Source organism: Branchiostoma belcheri, unplaced genomic scaffold, assembly GCF_001625305.1.
Source record: "Branchiostoma belcheri isolate BF01 breed outbred unplaced genomic scaffold, Haploidv18h27 scaffold111, whole genome shotgun sequence".
NCBI classification, from domain to species: domain Eukaryota; kingdom Metazoa; phylum Chordata; class Leptocardii; order Amphioxiformes; family Branchiostomatidae; genus Branchiostoma; species Branchiostoma belcheri.
This window is the reverse complement of record NW_017802503.1, coordinates 820,496-837,022: the sequence shown is the minus strand read 5'-3', so window position 1 is coordinate 837,022 and position 16,527 is coordinate 820,496. Positions and strand designations below refer to the sequence as shown.

The 16,527-nt window shown below is 45.7% G+C and overlaps 2 protein-coding genes and 2 non-coding genes across 4 annotated transcripts in view; 1 reads left to right on the top strand and 3 right to left on the bottom strand.

Annotated features, from left to right (window-relative positions):
- LOC109487998 overlaps nt 1–4,033 on the top strand; it is a 19,704-nt gene extending 15,671 nt beyond the window's left edge. The window contains exons 17-22 of the mRNA XM_019792144.1: nt 90–242; nt 592–714; nt 1,322–1,559; nt 2,392–2,539; nt 2,931–3,091; nt 3,872–4,033. Coding sequence (XP_019647703.1) covers nt 90–242; nt 592–714; nt 1,322–1,559; nt 2,392–2,539; nt 2,931–3,091; nt 3,872–4,029 — 981 coding nt within the window. The 3' untranslated portion in view covers nt 4,030–4,033. The remainder of the gene's footprint in view (nt 1–89; nt 243–591; nt 715–1,321; nt 1,560–2,391; nt 2,540–2,930; nt 3,092–3,871) is intronic.
- Nucleotides 1–16,527, bottom strand: part of LOC109488041 (N-acetylated-alpha-linked acidic dipeptidase 2-like) — a 16,810-nt gene extending 283 nt beyond the window's left edge. The window contains exons 1-18 of the mRNA XM_019792186.1: nt 16,150–16,527; nt 15,480–15,653; nt 14,893–15,013; nt 14,197–14,325; nt 13,491–13,692; nt 13,232–13,325; nt 12,416–12,511; nt 11,922–12,007; nt 11,246–11,365; nt 10,287–10,369; nt 9,812–9,875; nt 9,548–9,615; nt 8,800–8,897; nt 8,205–8,295; nt 6,970–7,225; nt 6,252–6,333; nt 5,692–5,784; nt 5,145–5,357 (exon numbers count right to left, since the gene is read on the bottom strand). Of these exons, the coding sequence (XP_019647745.1) occupies nt 5,165–5,357; nt 5,692–5,784; nt 6,252–6,333; nt 6,970–7,225; nt 8,205–8,295; nt 8,800–8,897; nt 9,548–9,615; nt 9,812–9,875; nt 10,287–10,369; nt 11,246–11,365; nt 11,922–12,007; nt 12,416–12,511; nt 13,232–13,325; nt 13,491–13,692; nt 14,197–14,325; nt 14,893–15,013; nt 15,480–15,653; nt 16,150–16,412 (2,313 nt within the window). The 5' untranslated portion in view covers nt 16,413–16,527 and the 3' untranslated portion in view covers nt 5,145–5,164. The remainder of the gene's footprint in view (nt 1–5,144; nt 5,358–5,691; nt 5,785–6,251; nt 6,334–6,969; nt 7,226–8,204; nt 8,296–8,799; nt 8,898–9,547; nt 9,616–9,811; nt 9,876–10,286; nt 10,370–11,245; nt 11,366–11,921; nt 12,008–12,415; nt 12,512–13,231; nt 13,326–13,490; nt 13,693–14,196; nt 14,326–14,892; nt 15,014–15,479; nt 15,654–16,149) is intronic.
- Nucleotides 10,720–10,790, bottom strand: Trnag-gcc. Its single transcript has one exon. It is a non-coding gene; the product is annotated as a tRNA-Gly (tRNA).
- Trnag-gcc lies at nt 12,827–12,897 on the bottom strand. The gene has a single exon. It is a non-coding gene; the product is annotated as a tRNA-Gly (tRNA).

Genomic DNA, 16,527 nt, shown 5'->3' with positions numbered 1-16,527 from the left:
GGCTGGATGTTGGGCGGCCGGCAAAAGCGATATAATCAGGCTAACATTACATTACATTACATTGATACATCTATTCTTTTCTTCGGAAGATGTGCCCCAGCCCCCTCCTGTCCGTCATGATGCACGGGTGCATCGAGGCCGGCCGGGACCATGCAGGCGGGGGTACGGAGTACCACGACCTGGGCTTCATGTTTGTGGGCGGTGCAAACGCCATCGACTCGCTCTACGCCATCAAGAAGCTGGTGATTTGATTTGATTTGATTTATTGGGATTGTAAACAAATACAATAGTCGTGGGCCACAGGCTGGTGTTGTGGCCCACACACAAAACAATCATAAGCACACAAACAAGACACACATTTAAACCTAATATAAGTACATTAAAATAAGTATAAGGGTACTAGAAACAGCATAGATTAGAATACTAGTATATCAGTCCATTTACTACTTGATACAGTTCATGCGGTTTCTAGCCGACAGAATGTTCTCGTGTCTGGGCCACGTCTCCGGGTCGACTGGTGCTTCTGCTGTGTGAGCAGATGGGCCTGACACATGTTCTTAAATATACTAATGCTGCGGGCCTCTTTAACAGGTGTACGAGCCACTCACGGCGCTGACCACCCTCCCGGACCTGCTGGCCTGCCTGAAGTGCGACTGGGGCCACGACATGAAGGAGTACCTCGTCGACGTCCGAGCCGGACCGAGCAGGGGAGAGGTACGAACATTGGGACAGTGTGGTCTCAACTCATTATACGAACTGAACACAATTACTACCAGAACTGAACCGTTTAAATGCATCCTAAATGCATCCAGTGCAGTTTTTTAAGGGCTTAGAAATCTACCCATTTATCTACATAAACACACTTCACCTTCACCTTGTCCCTTCCTCTTCTGGAGGGTCGGGGACTGTGGTAGCATTCAGCACAAGCTTCCTCCATCCATCTCTGTCCTTGGCCATCTGTGTGCAGTCAGCCAGGGACCTGCCTGTCCAATCTCTGATGTCGTCTACCCATCTCCTTCGCGGCCTCCCTCTGCTCCTGCTACCACAGATCCGTCCTTGCAGGATGTGAGTTGAGATGTTCTGTGCTCTCGACACATGTCCGAAGTACTGTAAACACACTATCCCAACGTATATTGACCATCATGGAGCAAAAATACCCTGTACAATCAACTGTACATCTTGATCACGGAGTGACCTAGTCTCTCTCCGTGATCAAGATGCACAGTCCACAAAAACAGTCACCGATTGAAGAATATTCTACTAAGTTTAATCTAAAGTGACTGATGGACCTCTTTCACGACCATTATTATCATTACCATAGGTGCAGGCTAACTTCTTCAAGCATCTCCGGAACGCCGCCCTGGCCCTCCCCAAGTTCGGTCACGGCGAAGACGAGGAACTGAAGGAGCTGGCGACTTGGCTGTTCGAAAACGTCTTCAAGATCCTTCGGGAGACCTTCGAGAACGCGCCCGTCGGAGTGAAGGAGATCTTCGAGAGGCTGGAGAAGGACTACTCCCTCCCTGGCCGGCCCTTCGGCTTCGTAGCGCTGCCGGGAATAGGTAAGGAGGCCCAAACTCTAATTTGTTAAGAAATACCATTTTTGTGACAAAAAAGGCTAAACGTTCTGTGCCAACACTAGGTAAATTGGGACTTACCCAAATTTTGGAATGAACAGGGCTGACAGAGTTAGCTGAAATGTCAGTCCCAATTTACCTACTGTTGGCAACACAGATTAACTTTCAGGCTAAAATACCATATTTGTAAGGCCGAAATTGTTTGTTTCTGACACTTGTTTGTCGGTTCTTGTAGATTTTCTTGTATTACATGATGGAGTCTTCCTACGACGTCGGGAAGGTGATAAAATTAAGTCCTCAAACATTTTTTATTAACTTCTTTTCCGTTTATAAAAAAAAACGTACAAAAACAGACAAAACCTTGTGGCAAGCCCCCCCCCCCTAATTCGTACATACTCGTACATGAAGTTTTCTTAAGTATGACAGGTTACAGGGAATGTTAGTCTCGAGCATTATGTACACTCAGGAGAATAGTGTATGACAGAAATAAGGCTTGTTCCGCAAACATGCTTCCAAGTCAATTTTTGGCCTAAAGTATAAATAAGTATAAATAATAAAAGACGTCGGCTTAGCCTCGCGGGTCATGTGACTCGTGGTACAGAACCAGCGGGTCGATTACTCCTCTGGACTCCAGAGGCAAAAAGGAGGATTGGTCGTCCAATCACAACACTTAAGGGTCTTATTCAGTCTGACACTGGTCTACAAGGAATGGAACTTTTGTCTGCTATGAAAGACAGGCGACAAAACTTCACTCGCTGCACCTCAGAAGAGGATGAGTAAAGAAGAAGAAGTGTAAATAAGCTTCTTTTTTCGCTAGGCACTTTCGAAGCGTACGTGGGGTACGGGCTGGCCAACGGAGCGTCGCCGGACGGACGGCGCAGCGGACAGCCCATAGCATCCGACCTGAGCCCGGCACCGGTACCCCAGGACCTGCCTGCCAGTCCTGACAGCTGTGACATCTACAAGTAAGTAACAATAGCGAATGGTGCTTATAATACATTTTGTCGTCGGACGGACGGCGCAGCGGCCAGTCCATAGCTTCCGACATCAGCCCGGCACCGGTACCTCAGGACCTGCCTGCCAGTCCTGACAGCTGTGACATCTACAAGTAAGTGGAGATTGGGAATTCGAACAACATCAAATGATTCTGACGTTTTCTTTAAGTTTTTCATACATGTTCCCTCCTTCAACTAAGAAAATGTATTGCCCTTTGAACGCATTTCTAAAAGGAGGTGAGAAAAAACGTCAAATGATGATTACGTTTTGTTTTGTCACATCTTCTCTCCCTCAACTAAGAGAATCCATTGAAATCCTTTTGAAAACGTATTTTCTCTGCGAACCGCCTGGTTTGTTCAGGGCCTTGGAATGCTGGAACCTTGACGTCATCAACCACGACATGTCGTGTGGCTCCGAGGTGGATCTGCTGATACGTGAAGACTTCCCATTGGACAAGCTGACCGACTTCCTACGTCACTACTCCGACCTCGACGTTCCCATTGGCTCCAACGTCATCACAAGTAAGCTTTATGAAGAAGTTAAACTGTTCTCCAACTCAAAATTTGACTCACCGGAATTTTTGACTGAATCACTCAGTCTTCCTCAGCTATCTGACCCAAATGCTGTGGACACGTGATTTTTCCCACGTGTGACGTCAGCAAAGAGTCAAAGGTTGTTTTAAGTCGATATCGCCCCCCGTCCCGGTTGAGCGATGGTTGAAGTGCCCTGATGTATATGGCCTCACGTGGGAAAAATCACGTGTCCACAGCATTTGGGTCAGATAGCTGAGGAAGACTGAGTGATTCAGTCGAGTCAAATTTTTAGTTGGAGAACAATTTAACTTCTTCATAATGTAATTTACCAACTCACATGAACTTTCATGCACAAGTAAGCTTTGTCCTGATTGGTTCTTGTATAACAGCTGGTGTCCTGTTGCCTGGTTACCAGACCTATTTTAGCTCCCGACTCTCCGCTATTTGTGGGAGCTAAGATATTAGACTAGGTGTCCTGGGGATAACTACTAACGAATAAAGATGTATACTGTATTCTAGAGCTTTCGCCCAGTCACTCTGGTCTTCCTCAGTGGACTGACCCAGTGAGGCTTGCCACGTGGCTTCTTTGAAGTGTGACGTCAACACTGACTCAACCGCGACGGGGGCCGACATCGTCTACCAGATACCTTTGACTCAGTGTTGATATCAAACGTTTTAACTTTAAACACGCAACTACCAACACAGATGTACTTTTATGATGGTAGATTAATCTCAAGTTAATTTTTCTCCTTTTTTTTCACTTTTTAGTCACGTGTGCAGATCCGGAGACGCTGGAGAAGGCGTCCAACATGACCGACCCGTACGAGCTAGTGCGCGTGCGCCAGGGCGGCTGGACCGAGTTCTTCATCACGCTGTTCCCCGTGCACCAGGGTCAACAGCGACGCCGCATGTACGTCATCCCGTGACGTAGGCACGTCAGATCGTGACGTAGGCACGTCAACCCGTGACGTAGCACGTCAATTCATAACGTAGGTACGTCAACACGTGACGTAGGCACGTGAAACAGTGAAATATGCACGTAAAACCGTAGCTTAAGCTTTGACCTTCAATCATATTGACCAATGCATGATATTTTAAATGCGCATTTAGAACTGTGAGTTGGCTTATTTTCCCATCGTTCTATTAGATGTACTCGTAGTGTTTGCCCATAGCTATCAACACAGATTACAGAGAAAGATGACCGAACAGAGCACAATATATGTCATAGGATAGTCACTTACGTAAGGGAAACCATATAACTATATGTATGTAGCAATACGTTAAAGAACGTTTATTTTGTATGCATTGTAGCATAGAATTTGTAAGACCGTATAAAGGAGTCGGTGACTTTAATTAAGGTAAGAAGAATCTAGCCATGATAGCTGCAGGTCTTAGAGCGCTTTAACTACTGTCTTAGCTATCGGAGGATTTCAAACGTCGATCGCGAGTGGGTGGCTGGGAAGATTGGGTGGCTGGGTATATGGGAATTTCATCAAGATTTTGGCGTTCGTTTATACCTTAAAGAACTCTTTTTGTACGGAAGGCCAATAAAGTGTGAGTTGAATTTTGATCACGAATATTTGTGGATATGGTGATACAGTTTTTGGTGAAATAAATCAAGATAACTGAAGTTCTGCCTTTGTGTCTTCATGATACCAAAAAACAGTATATCGTCCCTTATTCAATCAAGTATTAAAGAAAAAGACAGACAAAGAAAAAAACATTCTTCTTTTAACTTCCCAAAACCCACTAATTTTAGGAAAGGTGGGACATTATACGTCTGCCATGGTCTGAAAAAGAGAAGTCAAACCCCTTAGACATAGTTTTAGACATAGCTATAGCTCTAGACATAGCTCTTTTAGCTATAGCTCTAGACATAGCTATAGCTATAGCTCTTTTATCATGTAGATTTTAGTTATTTTATACTACGTTTCATTGTTCTTTTATGTTTGTAATTTGCAATTAGCCCCCCGGGCACGAATTTGCAATAATCTTATTAAAAATTGACTAAAACAGGAAACTAGATCCATCATTACCCCCCCCCCCATTCCTGGTTCACTGTCATGACGTCAGTTCTAGCGCTGTTAACGTGTTGGCTGCTGATTGGATGGTGAACGTGATGATTGACAGCTCCTTCCGAACGTTTCGCCACGCCCCCTCGGTGCCTTCCTTGCTGTTTACGGCCAGGTACACGGCGTCGCCGAGAGCAGGGAAGGTCGCTGTCGAGTACAGGCGGCCGGACATAATGGTGTGCCTGTAGCAAACATAATGTCGTTCTTTTTTCATCCAGAACCGTACTTTATCCAAAACCGTGTCCAGGCGCGGTTCTGGATAGTCCACGCATGCGCACAGTACTGGATAGTCAGCGCATATCTAGAACCGTGCCTAGGGCAATCTACGTTCTTGGATCCACGGATACCATGCAAAACCATGCCTGATTGTAACACGGAACCATTCAGAACTATATACATAAACATGGTTATGGATATAACAGTTGCCCAATGACAAACCACAACCCATAAGAGGCCATAAGAAACATTGTAAAGCCCACATTATAGTTGAGTCATTTTTTAAAAAAGGAAACAAACCTGTAGAATTTCCTTCCCGTCAGGCCTTGCGGGTCGATGAAGGCTCTTTCCAGCTGCATCAGCTGATCGTTGTACATCCGGGCAACAAACGGACTGCCAGAGATAAAATCATCACAGAACATTAATTATAAGGCAAGTTCAAACTGTAATTTCAAAATCTCCAACACACGAAATTTGACTACCTAAAATTTTCGACTGTACAACTCTAGTCTTTGCCAAGGAATGAGCAATCCACCGCTTGTGTGACGTCATATCATGGAGAGGACCCACGCGACTCGGTGAACATGTTCGATAATGTATAATTACCTTGAAGTTTAACTTCACGTGGTCTATCCTAACAAACCACTGCTCTGTTTATCCTTACTCAAAAACATTCATAGCAGCCCCTCTGTCCTGCTACAGAATGTAACCCAACACCACAGCCTGTCTTCTACAGCACTAGTTGCCATGGTGACAGACGCCAGGTCTAGGTCATTGACCTTATTTGTTTAGAGAAGAAGAGGAAGAGGGAACATAGCAAAAACATGTTTTCCTTCATAGTTCAGTAGATAAACACTTACTTCGTTATCTTTGCAGCGGTCACCTCTGCGTCAAAGGCTTCCGCCGCTGCTGTGAAGTTGTTTACTGCAGATGTCAGCGCGTCTGCGTGGAACGGACAGAAGAAAGAAAAGTCAATCCTGAATTCCTCCATGTACTAGCTACATAATGTAACCCAACATCATAGGGCGTCTGCTACAACACCAGTGGCAACGGTGATAAGTGCCTGCCAGCCTGGACCAGGTCATTGACCATGTGTGTTTGGAGAAGAAGAAGAAGAATCACAATATGTTTTCTTCTGCGAAGGTAGCCTGGTGTCTAGTCAGTCTATCGCGGTCGGACGGGTTCTGTATAGGGCTGTAGAGCCCCCCCCCCCCCTTCCGCCTCATCAGCCAGGGTTTGTACGACGGGAGTTCAGTCAGCCTCACCATATATAGCTAATCAACTCCTTGCGTGCAAAACTCCTACCGGGCTGTCTGTTGAGCTGGACGGGCGAAAACAAAAAGAGCCCCGAACTACAGGCTGCCCGAACCATATGATAGACTGGGTACCAGGCTACTGCGAAGGTAAACAGGTACACACGATATCCTCACCGAGAGAGATGCCTCTCGCCGCCATCTGGCCCAAGTATGTGGTACCCAGTGAGATAGTATGTGTCAATGCCATACATATTGCCTTATTCGGCATATTTCCAGTCCTGATATTGCATTGGGTGACTTTAAAACAAAACTACATCCTCACCGAGAGAGATGCCTCTCACCGCCATCTGCTTTCCGTACGAGGTCCGCAGGTCGGTCAGCATCCCGCCGAGGACGGCGCCGTACCCGGCCAACCGGAGCGGCAGGACGAGTCCGTCGGCCAGGGAGCGCGCCGTCTCCGCCCACAGCTGCGCCAGCGCCCGGTGGAATACGAAGCCCGGGTCGACGAATTTCTTCTGCAGGTGGAAGGTCGCGTACGCCGTGTGGTAGAGCGGGTAGTCGGATTGTATACCCGTGGACTGTGGGGAATTCAAGTCAACATGATTCAAGTCAGCATGATGTCTAAAGTTCAAAACTGGACTGGCGAGGACGTCCCCGCTGCATTGAGTCGCCCCAACACGTTTTGTATATATGTATATATATGTATATGTTCTACTAACACACTAAATGCACTGTCTTGTCTTTTTCACCCACAGATTCAGTTATTTACGTTCCTTAGTGTCCCCTCCTTCAGTTACCCTTGTTTTTTATTTGTACCGGTGACCTGTTTTGTAACAGCTGCTAGTAATCCAATGTAAATCGGGCTAAGCAGTACATAAGATGATGATGAAAGTGGTAGAGCGGGTAATCAGATTGTATACCCGTAGACTGTGGGAAATTTAAGTCAAAATGATGTCTATAATTGAGAGACTATTTTTATCCTTCAGTATATATATAAAACTAGACAAGAGACAAACAAGGTAATGGTAATCTTAATAATTATACAATTGCACTGCATAGTGCATGGAGAAGAAAGAAGAAACTGAGCAAAAACAATATGTCTTCCTTCTGCAAAGCGAAGGTAAACATAAGGCCATGTTGATTTGATTATATGGATGACATCCGCGCGCGCATGAATTTTCGGCCGTTTCCAAAAAAAAAAGTTTCCAACCACACTGTAAATTGTACAAAACAGTTGCAAAATGAGCAAATATATACCGAAAGTTGCAAAAAAATATTTGAAAACGATTCCAACGTCGTAGAATGCCAAAATCAAACAAAAAACTAAAATGCAAAGAAATGAATTTAAAGAGTAGATTATTCGCCATACCATACTCTGTGTCATTTGTTCGACCTTCATAACAACGTAGATTTCATGAAAGCAACTTTTTTTTTGCAAAACTTTTTTTTTTTATTCGCGCGCTCGCATCAGTTTTGGGGTTCCCAGAGGATGTCATCCATATAATCAAATCAACATGGCCTAACAAGATAAAATGGGCACAAAACAAGATGGCGGACCTTGTCCTGGTAAAACGCCAGGTCGATGCACGGGACGCCAATCCGGTTCACGAACGGGGCGTAGTCACTTCCAGCTCGAGGAAAGTCCACCCTGGTTCAGGAAACAGATTTCAGACTCCGGGAAGTGTTTTACTTTACTTAACTTTATTGGGGACTCCAAAAAACAGTTACTCAAGCAACTGGATATGATTTTGAAAATGTCAGACGTTTCAGCTAGTATCCACTAGCTTTCGTCAGTGACTGAGAGACCAGAGGGGAAATGCAGGTTTATAAGCACAAACACAAGCATTTCCCCTCTGGCCTCTCAGTCACTGACGAAAGCTAGTGGATACTCGCTGAAACGTCTGATCGTTTCCAAAATCATATCCAGTTGCTTGAGTAACTGCTTTTTGGCGTATCGTATTACCTGGATGTCTAACCTTCATCGACGTTTATTGGGGACTGACAACACATCAGGACACGGGTCAAGAAGGCAGTCGAAACTGGTAGTACATGACCCACAAATACAGACGTTATACAAACATAGATAACGAAATCTAACATGTTTCTACCTTGAAAAAACAGTCATTGGTTGAAGAATATTCTACTAACTTACTTAGGTTTTGTATCCGGGTCACCGACAACTTCCGGTGTGCGCTTCCGCCAGACGTCATACATGGTTTTCCCTTCCGGTGCACTGACAGGCCATGGAACCTGGATATTAGTCAACAGTGACTTGCTGGTTCATTCAGTACCAAGGACAGACCTTGCTGTATCCAGAACCGTTCAGCTCAGGCACGGTTCTAGATAGTCCACGCGTGTCCAGAACTGTGCCTGGTCGCAAATCTACCTTCTAAGTACGCGTAAACTATCCGGAACCATGTCTGATCCTTGAATCCATAGAACTAGATAGGTTCTGAAAACAATGTGTGTGAATGTGCTAAAACTACAGACGTATGGTCGGCCCACATGCCAATACGAGTTAAGTGCACTACCGAGTACAAGCTCACGACATCGCTTGTTTTAGCCTCGTAAACGGTCGTTGTCATTTGAAACGGCCGATGCCACATTGCTGATCGGCTCAGACCGCTCCGTTCACATCCTGAGGTTTCGTGGTGCAGAGGATTAGGGTTCTGGTATTAGGCTTTTTTGACCCGGTTCGAATCCGAGCTTGTGCTTTTCTTTCTTCACCAATATGTTTGCTACGATCACGATGTCGTTGTGCATTGAAATGTTGCTTTTTTGTACGTTTTGAATGTTTTCCCCTCAAAGAAGTTATGATAGGCTTGGATGTAGCATCGACCTTTTCAAATGGTGACGGCCGTTCGAGAGACGGAAATTCAAAAAAGCACACCTATGCTCACCTTCTTAGCGGCTTCCAGTAAGGCTGGGGCTAGAGGGGGTGACGCCCTTCCACGGAGGGTGTAGGTGGCTGTTCAGGGTAAAATGCGCCCACACAAAACCAGACAATATTATCTTGCAAATACAAAAAGAACATTTAACAAAGAAATAGAAAATTTTCCACGATATACGTCTGACGTACATAATAAGAAGTGATGTGGCATCGGAAAATGTTAAAAAGTTATAGCAAATACCATCGGGATAGTTGGTTCATAATGTATACTTACCTCTCACCGCCATATCCACATTCAAGTACGCCACAGCTCGCTCCGTTAGGATCTTACCAAAGTCCTTGGTAGGAAAAAGATATTGAAATCATTATGATCATGTTTCACATGAAGAAAATAACAAAAGAACGTACTGCCATTTATGATTTGGTTTGCGTCTTCCAATTTTATTCAACTGGTGAAGAATAAATGTCAGGAAGAAACAAATTCAGAAATTATCATGAAAGCTCATCTGTGTTGGTAGTTTTAACTACATTTTAAAATGTTTAAAGTTAAAACTTTCGATCCAACACAAAAAAGTTCTCTCACCTACACGTCACACTTCAAAGAAGCCACGTGACAAGCTTCACTGGGTCAGTCTACTGACTGAGGAAGACCAGAGTGACTGGTTTGAAAGCTCTAGGTGAGAGAACGTTTGGTGTTGGATGTAAATTTTTAACTTTAAACAAATTCAGAAAATGTTGAAGTGGCCTACTTCGACCCATTCGAACGACCCCAGTATTCCATATTCTTCAGCATCCCAGCTGCAAAATACGAGTGACCGTCTGGGGCGCCACCCTGCGGATTAGGTAGACATTGCACATACATTGGAAGATTGTACTAGTACTGATCAATATTTTGGCGTGGACTACTTTGACGTAGTCTCCACCAGACTCCTTGTACAGGCTGAATAAATCGTAGAAATCGGCCTAAAGGGGCATATAATTGGCCAGAGGTGTTTCCCGGCCATCGAGAGGCCAATTGGACCCTTCTTAAGCCGATTTCTTCGAGACTCACTTAGGCGAGCTATGGTTAGGGTGCAACGTTTTGGATAATAAAATAAAAAATATTGCATCGGGCGGAAGATGAACCCCACATTCCCAAAATATTGTATTTCATGTTAAAATTTTGAAAAGCAAAACTTTACTTGCATCGGCCGGGAATCGAACCCGGGCCTCCCGCGTGGCAGGCGAGAATTCTACCACTGAACCACCGATGCCGATATGGGAGAGGAGGCACGGTGTGACATTTTTACAAGAAAGTACACATCAAAACAGTCGTATTTTGGTAAAGAATGAAAGCCCCCCCCCCCCCACTGCAGATCCGATCAAGTTTGACCTCGACCCCCCCCCCCCCAACAAAATAAGCGCAGATCAGCAAAAAAGACAAAGGGCATTATATAAGGATAGCTAATTTTCCTAATCCTTCCTGCTATAAAATTGCAACATGATGTAACCCAACACTAGTTACCATGGCAACAGTGTCTGGTTAAAGGTCATTGACCATTTTGGTTTGGAGAAGAGGAAGAAGAGAAAACGTAGCAAAAACAATGTAAACATGATATAAGACATAAAAATACAGTGGATTTTTAAATCTACTGTTTTTTTTATGTCTTATATTATGTTTACCTTGTTTTTGCTACGTTTCCTCTTCTTATCCAAATCATTAAAATACCTCTTTTCAGCATCGCTCCGAAGGCGCGGCTGACCTCCAGTAGGGCACTGGTCCCGCTGCTGGGGTCCACCCCGCCCAGGTTCCACGCGTCATGGTGGTTACCTAGCAACACGTACCGGTCTGGGAACGAGAGTGACAAAGTTACCTAGCAACACGTACCGGTCTGGGAACGAGAGGGACAAAGTTACCTAGCAACACGTAACGGTCTGGGAACGAGAGTGACAAGGTTACCTAGAAACACGTACCGGTCTGGGAACGAGAGGGACAAGGTTACCTAGCAACACGTCCCGGTCTGGGAACGAGAGTGACAAGGTTAACTAGCAGCATCTACCGGTCTGGGAACGAGAGTGACAAGGTTACCTAGCAACACCTACCGGTCTGGGAACGAGAGTGACAAATTTGTAAAAACTACTAGTCATAACATATTTCAATCAATGTCACTTTATTAAATACAGCTTCGATATAGGGCAATTGTAAAACGCGCGAAAAAAATCTTAATTGTACTAATAAATGGATGGGATTAGATTTCATTCTACTTGTCTGTGTAACACTAAAGCAGTGTATTTCCCAGAGAGCCGTGATAAGTAAGGCTGCCTCCCAGGCTGTAAAGCCTTCTCTTGCCATATATGGAAATCCTTACCATATATGGCAATAGTTTGGATGATGCTGTACTCACCTGGCTCCAGGCGACCCCGAATGACCCCGATGACGTTGTGAATGGGTCTGACGTCACGGTTCACGTTCACGGTCAGCCGGACTTTCCTGAAAGACATGCAACCATTTACCTAATCTCCAAGCAGATCTTTCGGTGGGGGGTAAGACAGTATCAAATTGGCCAGTCTGTAACCATTTCCCAACCGAAAGGGTGTGACGGTGGAGCGGATGGGGGGTGGGGGGGGGGGTGTAGTGGATACAAGCTGGCCAATTTGATACTGTTTTACCCCCCACCGAAAGATCTGCTTGGAGATTAATTTTACCAGCTTTACAGAAAGTTTGACACTATTTGCGAGACACTGATTTTATAAAAAGGTCTCAAAGACATTTCGATGCAGCTATAGCTAAATGTCTACCAGAGGACGTTTGAAGTACGATACATCAATATAAATGTTACTACTAGTGGGTACACATTGTTCTGGATACAAACAAAAACGTGCACAATGTGCCACAAACCTGGCGCGTCCAGATGCCTGCAGTCCCGGACCAAGTCGGTAGGTGATGTTGAGACCACCTCTCCATAACGACGGGGCTTCGGGTCCTGTCATTGCACTGAGCGGTATATCAATCAATCAATCAATCAATCAATCAATCAAAGGTAACAGTACACAGTATTAATGAAGGATCCCCGGCGTGTATTACGCGGGTATAGAAAGTAGCTCGGACAAAATTCTTGAAAACTGGGTGAGTATATATTAGCCGGGTATAGACTGTGATGTCTGGTACAGGACTATTAGTACATATATATATCTGCTTTGAGAGTCACCGTTTGATTTGGATTGAGATGATATTCCAGTTTAAAAAACTACGTTCTGCTACCTTCTAAAGGAGCGGAAACGAGACCCAGTTTAAAAGGTATAAAACGTTTGCATCGGCCGGGAATCGAACCCGGGCCTCCCGCGTGGCAGGCGAGAATTCTACCACTGAACCACCGATGCCGATGAGGAAATGCGACACGGTGTGACATTTTTACAAGAATAATACATTTCAAAACAAACAGTATTTGTAAAGTATTAAAAGCTGACACCTCACAGTTCTGAGTCCGCATGCGTAATCGCGATGCATTGTGGTATAGCCTGACCCACAATGCCCTGCGGAGCCTGAACTGTGAGATGACGTAATGATGACGTCAGTTTTACCTGAGATGATGTAATGATGACGTCAGTTTACCTGAGGAGATGACGTAAGATGACGTCGGTTTTACTTGAGGAGATGACGTAATGATGACGTCAGTTTACCTGAGGAGATGACGTACTGATGACGTCAGTTTACCTGAGGAGATGCCAGGCGTCGTCATACCCTATGGGGTGGGCGGGGATGGTCGGGAGCGGCTCACTCTCACTTTCGTGTAACCGGAACATGTAATCTAGGGTGAGATATGTAGAGGCCATACTCATTCGACTACTAGTGTATAACGTTACATTAAAATCTTATGCAAACACGAAAAAAAGTTGGACCAAAAAAGATTGCCTTCGTTACGGAATCCAAGGAAATTTAAGTGTGTCTCACAGTAGCTTGGTCTAGGACGTACCTTTTGCAGGATAACCCGGTGTAAGCGGTTCTCCCTCCATGTTTGTGTAGAGGTACATCCCCCTCTGGACTGCCGTGCCCGGGCCGAACCACCCCTCCGGGTACACCGGCCTGCCGCCGGCCCCCGGGCCCGTCCCCATCATGTCAGCAGGGTCCGAGTACACGATCAGGCCCAGCGCACCGCGTTCCTGGCAACGTCTCAACTACGTGCAGGGGACGGAGGGCAAGACGGTAAAAAGTTACCCGTCAATGTAGTACTTATATTTTAGACTTAAAAGTTTTGAAACACAATTTATATATGTGTTAACGAATTCTGCTAGTTCATTAGTGATGCTGAAGAAGAGTGATGGATGTCACTCGAAATGTCCAGAAATTATCTTCGTAATTTATCCAGTAGAAAAATTTGAATTTCCTCTGATTATTGTTAACCTGGATGTTTAACCTTCATCAACGAAAAACAATTGCTTCGGCCGGCAATCGAACCCGGGCCTCCCGCGTAACCACTGAACCACCGACGCCAGGTGCAGTGATTCTGGGGGATCTGAGATTTTCGGGATAAACTTGTTGTACATGGAACACATTTTTCACGTAAAATCTCTGCCTAAAAGAAAAATTCAGGGTGGAATCCGTACACGCTTGGTTTAGAAACATGTTCCACTCAGAAGCAGTGAGTAAAGAGCAATATGCAGTAAGTCCTGTTTCTGTACCTTTCTGCCTCTCGATGCCTTGGAATGCCCGTAGCGAGCGATGACGATTTTCCCGGCCACCGTGATGCCCAGGGCCTCCAGGTGGTCGAAGTCCTCCGGTCGGCCGTAGTTCACGTAAACCAGGTCTCCCTTAGAGCGGAACAGACGAACTTTTCAAAGCCCTGTCACACATAACGTTAGAACACGTCGAACTCACGCCAACCACACCCCCTCCCCCAAGCCATGGTTAGGGTTAGGGCTAGGGTTAGGGTTAGGGCTAGGGTTAGGGTTAGGGTTGGGGTCCGGGGTAGGGGAAGGGCTGGGGATGGGGCTAGGGCTGGAGCTAGGGCTAGGGCTAGGGCTAGGGCTAGGGCTAGGGCTAGGGCTAGGGCTAGGGCTAGGGCTAGGGCTAGGGCTAGGGCTAGGGCTAGGGCTAGGGCTTGGGCTAGGGCTAGGGCTAGGGCTAGGGCTAGGGGGTTAACTTGGTTAGGATTATTTCACGTAAACCAGGTCATCCTTGAAGGGAACAGACGAACTTAAGACGTCCAACGCAGAAGACAAGGAAACTTTTCATAACAGGTTAGTTGGGATTGATTGTGTCATTTCTATCACATGCCCTCTTGATAGTCTCCACGTATCCAAAAACAATATTAGATTTGCCCCAGGCACGATTCTGGATACGCGTGGACTATCCAGAACACGGCTCTCAACCGTTACCTGGACGGTTCCCGAGGGAGAGTATCCGGCGAAGGGCGACACCACCCCGGCGATGTCCGCCGGCGGGTCCAGATCCAAACTCGGCTCGCGGGGAGCTGATCGGAACAGCTCCTTCTCGTCGCTACATTCGGTAAAATAAGGTGCAAGCTTTACAGCTTTGTATTTAGCAACCAACCTAAACCATATTTCTAACAGCTGTTATAATTTCAAATTCGCCATCAGCGGCTAGTAAAACAGAACCGTCTAAAACCCTTTAGATATAAGATCTACAGCGCTAACTGTGGGAGCATTTTAGCGGAAATTTTACAACTTTGACAGTTACACACTGAAAACATTACTTTGAAATTAGCCCAACTGCTTTGTATGCGTCGTATGTCAATGGTACAGGCTATTCGCTATTCTGACCCAAGTGCTATACTAGGTCAAAGTTCGTCGTAAGTCGGTGCCGCCCCCCGTCCCGATTGAGAGGAGGTTTTAGGTGGAAAATTCCGGTCAGTCAAATTTTTTTGAGTTGGAGAACAGTTTATATCTCATTATATGTAACTTAAACAACTCAGATGAACGTTCATGTTAGTTCTAAAACTCACCTATCCAGAAGGGCGACGAAACTGGGTTTGTCCGGGTCTGGGTACGAGAGCAGAACGTGGTACGGAGCGATGTGCGCAGAATCCAGACCCTGGTCCAACCACGCCTTTCTCACGTACTCGGCAACGCTGTAACTCCCCTCAGTTCCCGCTAGGTGAGGCTTTTCTGTTAGCTTCCTACGAAAAAGCAATCAGTTCTCTAATAACATGTAATTAATTAATTATGTAAGTTGATGATAGTCTCTACAATACAAACAAGAAAAAGTCGTAGACATCATCCCTCCATGAAATATTTTGTGGTTTTGTTAGTTGTTTTGGTGTATTTTGTGTTATGATATGATATGATATATGATATGATATGATATGATATGATATAATATGATATGATATGTTTGTTTCTATCACTCATCATGTCACAGTTTTGCTAATCTAAGTCTAAACTTCTGCTTGGACAGTACGTATGCTAGTGAATGATAGCCTGGTTACCAAACCTATTATAGCTCCCGAGTCCTACAGCCTCTTCCCAAATCTATTTTTAACTTGAGTGCGTCGCCATCGTGTCTGTATTTCTTTATATATGTTTTGATTAAAAAAATCTATTTGAGGAGAGGCTGAAGGACTTGGGAGCTATAATAGGTTTGGTAACCAGGCTAAGTGAATGAAGAATCCCCACCTCAAGTGTTCCTCGATCCGGGCCGCGTCTATTTCGTCCATGAGCGCCTCGGACACCCAGCCCTCCGCCTCGGCCAGGAGCGCGCCCAGGCCGGCCGGACCCTCGGCGGTGGGAGCACGGCCGCCCGGGACCTTCCCGGCGGTGGTACATGTACCACAGCCATCAAGCCACCGGGAGAACCTGATCGCTATCAGCACGTCGGCGACCAGCCCGACCCCGACACACGCCGCGGCCAGGAGGAAGACCCGTGCGCGAAAACCCATGCTTCTTCTCGTTCTTGAGATGATACTGTGCAACAACGTGTCCCTCGGTATGGATCCGCTGGGGAAGACGGATGCCCAAAGTGTGTGGGTCTCAGATTCGCAACCTGTTATCCAC